General features: G+C 60.2%; 1 protein-coding gene across 4 annotated transcripts in view; it reads left to right on the top strand.

Annotated features, from left to right (window-relative positions):
* Positions 1 to 477: 477 nt before the first annotated feature.
* PCDH19 (protocadherin 19) overlaps positions 478 to 4,569 on the top strand; it is a 106,748-nt gene continuing 102,656 nt past the window's right edge. For 3 of the 4 annotated variants that reach the window (XM_019626773.1, XM_019626772.1, XM_019626769.1), the window contains exon 1: positions 1,454 to 4,238. In XM_019626773.1, the coding sequence (XP_019482318.1) occupies positions 2,092 to 4,238 (2,147 nt within the window). In that variant the 5' untranslated portion in view covers positions 1,454 to 2,091. Of the gene's footprint in view, positions 4,239 to 4,569 lie in introns of all 4 variants that reach the window. The other variant, XM_019626771.1, reaches the window with a different exon arrangement.

Here is a 4,569-nt window from a genome sequence, read left to right as displayed (position 1 = left end):
GGGGGGGAGAGAGAGAGAGAGAGAGAGAGAGAACATGAATATTGTATTCAAGATATGAAGATATGTGAGGGAAATAAACACGCCGAGAATCAAATCCTTCTCATTTTTCCTGCAACCTCTACAAACACCAGAGGCGCGCAGTTCCTGGGAAGGTTCAGCTGCCGCGCTATCACACCTCCCTCCCCACTCTACCCTGCCCTCTTTCCCCAGTCAGGCCAGCCCGCCTGGCCTCTCCAGACTCCCGCCGGGGCTCCGCGGGCTAGGGTACCACTTGGTCCCGCCAGTGTGTAAGTTTCCGGCTTGCCCCGCCCCGCCCCGCCCCGCCCGCCTTGGCCCCGCCCCAATTCCGGAGCCCGCTGTGCGGCGCGCTGATTGGCTAGAGCGTGGCGTAGCCCGGCTCGGCAGCTCGGGCTCTCTCCGGCTCTCACCAGACTCCACAGCCAGTAGTTTGCGGCATCCGGAGGAGCAGCAGCGGCAGTAGCAGCGGCAGGCGCATCCGGGAGACGGACGAGTGGGCACAGACGGCAGCACAGCTCCCGCGCACCATGCCCGGCTTGCCCGGGTGGCATTGGCACCCGCGTCCCTAGCCCGGCGCGGGTCCTTGGCGCGTTGCTCTCCGCGGCATTTCGGCTGAGCGGATTCATCGGAGATCCGAAACCTCCCACCCCTGCTCGCTCACACTCCACACTCACACGCTCCACACCACGTACTCACTCTTCCTCTCTCTCACACATTCGCACACCACCCGAGGCAGAAAGAGAGCACAGACCTCCCGAGTGCCAGAGCCCCTGGGAGGGAGGGAGCCCAACGCAGGGCGGCCAGCGCCTCTCCGGGAAGATGGAATCAAGACGCTCCCACAAGTAAACTTTGGCGGCGACACAACCGTCGACCGCGGCAGCTGCTGAGGCGGATCCCAGCGACATGGACTGAGCTGGGGAGGGCTTCCTCCCGCAGCGGCGGCGGCGGCGTTCCTCGGAGAGACACCCCAGCCCAGACCCAGGGAGGAGGAGAAGCCCCCGGTACCCGCGGCGGCGGCCCCGCCTCTCCTGGCCGGTACTGTTGTCGCTTTTCCTCTCCTCCTCCCCATTCCCCGCCCCACCCCTTTCGGGCCACTGGAAAGACCTGGACTTTGATTTTTTTTTTGGACAAATTGCCATCGCCCTGTTTTCAAACTTGACGTGGAGACTCGGGCTGCATTGGTAACTTTGATTTCCAAGACGCAAAAACCCGCAGCCCAATTGCTCTGTGGTGGGGACTCAGCGCCAACCTCCGATCCTGGACAGACTCGTCCCCTAAGCTTTCCGAAGCTAACCTCAGTGCGAGGGAGCACGCTCTTGTCTGGGTCGCCTCTCTCCCCTCCCCCTTCCTCTGCCGACCCCGGGACTGCCATTGGGCTTATCCAGATACCCAGGCGCCTGCGGAGCTTGACAGCAACTCAAACTCCAGCCTTCCATCCCCCTTTCTTTCCAACAGTCCTCAAAAAAGGCCAGTGTGGCCCCCTTGGACCTCGGAGGGCGCATTCCAGGCGGCTCCTCTCTCCGCATTGAATCAGAAGCGCTGGGGGGAGGTCCTTGCGCATGCCAGGTGCACAGACAACGCGTTCGCCAGCCCCAGTGCCGGTGCGCTGCGGCGGGCCCGGCAGAGCTTGAGAGGCTGCGCCCCCACCGTCTTCCCCGCCTTCGCCTCAAGTGTGGTCCGGACTCAGCTGCGTGTCAACCCCGCGGCTCGTACAGCGTCGGACCCGCAGCCCTGCGGCGCTGCAGCCAGTCGCGCCCGGCTAACTTTGAAGGGGGAAAACTGAGTAGCCGGGCTGGAGGGAGGGGGCTCGGGGCCGCGCGGCGCTCCCTCGGACCCCTGGAGCCCCCGGGTCCCCCAAGAACCCCCACCGAGTGCGCCCCATCCTCAGCATTGGAGCCAGCGTGGGTGTCGCCCCCGCGCCGCCGGGCCGCCCTGGGTGGGACTCCTCCCGCGGCCTCAGGGGCCCCGGGGCGCGCGCAACAGGCGGCCCGAGTCAGCGGGAAGCTGGAGCGCCGGCGGCGTCGGTTTCGGAGGGGTGTGGAGAGGCGAGGCCAGGCAGAGCCCCGCGCAGCCATGGAGTCGCTCCTGCTGCCGGTGCTGCTGCTGTTGGCCGTACTGTGGACACAGGCAGCCGCACTCATTAACCTCAAGTACTCAGTAGAAGAGGAGCAGCGCGCCGGGACAGTGATCGCCAACGTGGCCAAGGACGCGCGAGAGGCGGGCTTCGCACTGGACCCAAGGCAAGCCTCTGCCTTCCGTGTGGTGTCCAACTCGGCTCCGCACCTGGTGGACATCAACCCCAGTTCGGGCCTGCTAGTCACCAAACAAAAGATCGACCGCGACCTGCTGTGTCGCCAGAGCCCTAAGTGCATCATCTCACTCGAGGTCATGTCCAGCTCAATGGAGATCTGTGTGATTAAGGTGGAAATTAAGGACTTAAACGACAACGCGCCCAGCTTCCCAGCGGCACAGATCGAACTGGAGATTTCTGAGGCAGCCAGTCCCGGCACGCGCATCCCGCTGGACAGCGCCTATGACCCAGACTCAGGCAGCTTTGGCGTGCAGACCTACGAACTCACACCTAATGAGCTGTTCGGCCTGGAGATCAAGACGCGCGGTGACGGCTCACGCTTTGCCGAACTGGTAGTGGAGAAAAGCCTGGACCGCGAGACACAGTCGCACTACAGCTTTCGCATCACTGCTTTCGACGGCGGCGATCCGCCGCACCTGGGCACTGTTGGCCTCAGCATCAAAGTAACCGACTCCAATGACAACAACCCAGTGTTTGGCGAGTCCACCTATGCGGTGAGTGTACCAGAGAACTCACCTCCAAACACGCCCGTCATCCGCCTCAACGCCAGCGACCCAGACGAGGGCACCAATGGCCAGGTGGTCTACTCCTTTTATGGCTACGTCAATGATCGCACGCGTGAGCTCTTTCAGATTGACCCGCACAGTGGCCTGGTCACGGTCACCGGTGTCCTAGACTACGAAGAGGGCCACGTGTACGAACTGGACGTACAGGCCAAGGACCTGGGACCCAACTCCATCCCGGCACACTGCAAAGTCACCGTCAGCGTTCTGGACACCAATGACAACCCGCCAGTCATCAACCTGCTGTCGGTCAACAGTGAACTGGTGGAGGTGAGCGAGAGCGCCCCCCCGGGCTACGTGATTGCACTGGTTCGGGTATCTGATCGCGATTCCGGCCTCAACGGGCGCGTGCAATGCCGTTTGCTAGGCAACGTGCCCTTTCGGCTGCAGGAGTACGAGAGCTTCTCCACTATCTTGGTTGACGGAAGGCTGGACCGCGAGCAGCACGACCAGTACAACCTCACGATCCAGGCGCGCGACGGCGGTGTGCCCATGCTGCAGAGTGCCAAGTCCTTTACTGTGCGCATCACCGACGAGAATGACAACCACCCGCACTTCTCCAAGCCCTACTACCAGGTCATTGTGCAGGAGAACAACACGCCCGGCGCCTATCTGCTCTCTGTGTCTGCCCGAGACCCCGACCTGGGTCTCAATGGCAGTGTGTCCTACCAGATAGTGCCGTCGCAGGTGCGGGACATGCCTGTCTTCACCTATGTCTCCATCAATCCCAATTCGGGTGACATCTACGCGCTGCGATCCTTCAACCATGAGCAGACTAAGGCATTCGAATTCAAGGTACTGGCCAAGGACGGCGGCCTGCCCTCACTGCAGAGCAACGCCACGGTTAGGGTCATCATCCTCGACGTCAATGACAATACCCCAGTCATCACGGCTCCACCACTGATCAATGGCACCGCGGAGGTCTACATCCCCCGCAACTCCGGCATAGGTTATTTGGTGACCGTTGTAAAAGCAGACGACTACGATGAGGGTGAGAATGGACGAGTCACCTATGACATGACCGAGGGCGATCGCGGCTTCTTTGAAATAGACCAGGTCAATGGCGAAGTCAGAACCACTCGCACCTTCAGCGAGAGCTCCAAGCCTTCCTATGAACTTATTGTGGTGGCCCACGACCACGGCAAGACGTCTCTCTCCGCCTCTGCGCTGGTCTTAATCTACCTGTCCCCTGCTCTCGACGCCCAAGAGTCAATGGGCTCTGTGAACTTGTCCCTGATTTTCATTATCGCCCTGGGCTCCATTGCCGGCATCCTCTTTGTCACTATGATCTTCGTGGCAATCAAGTGCAAGCGAGACAACAAAGAGATCCGGACCTACAACTGCAGGTAGAGCCAACTTTTTTTCTTTTCTTTGTCTTGGATGAATAAGGTGTATCTGTGTCTCTGTGTGAAAATCCCAGTGCTTTTGTTTCCTATTTAAAGCATGCACCGTACCCCACAGCGCTTCTTTTTGGAGGGGAGGGGGGAGTTTGTGGCAGTCCAAGCTGATCAATTCTTTTGATCTGACAATTTGCTGGAAGACAATCATTTACTGTTCGAATAGATTTTGTCACGTAATGATGATGAGCAGAAAAGCAATTATCATTCAAAAATTTGCACAGCTGCCTTTATGAAGTTGTGGCAGACAAAAATGAGAGAGAGAGAGAGAGAGAGAGAG

This window comes from Hipposideros armiger, unplaced genomic scaffold (assembly GCF_001890085.2).
Source record: "Hipposideros armiger isolate ML-2016 unplaced genomic scaffold, ASM189008v1 scaffold_689, whole genome shotgun sequence".
Taxonomy (NCBI): domain Eukaryota; kingdom Metazoa; phylum Chordata; class Mammalia; order Chiroptera; family Hipposideridae; genus Hipposideros; species Hipposideros armiger.
This window is presented reverse-complemented; position numbering and strand designations above follow the sequence as displayed.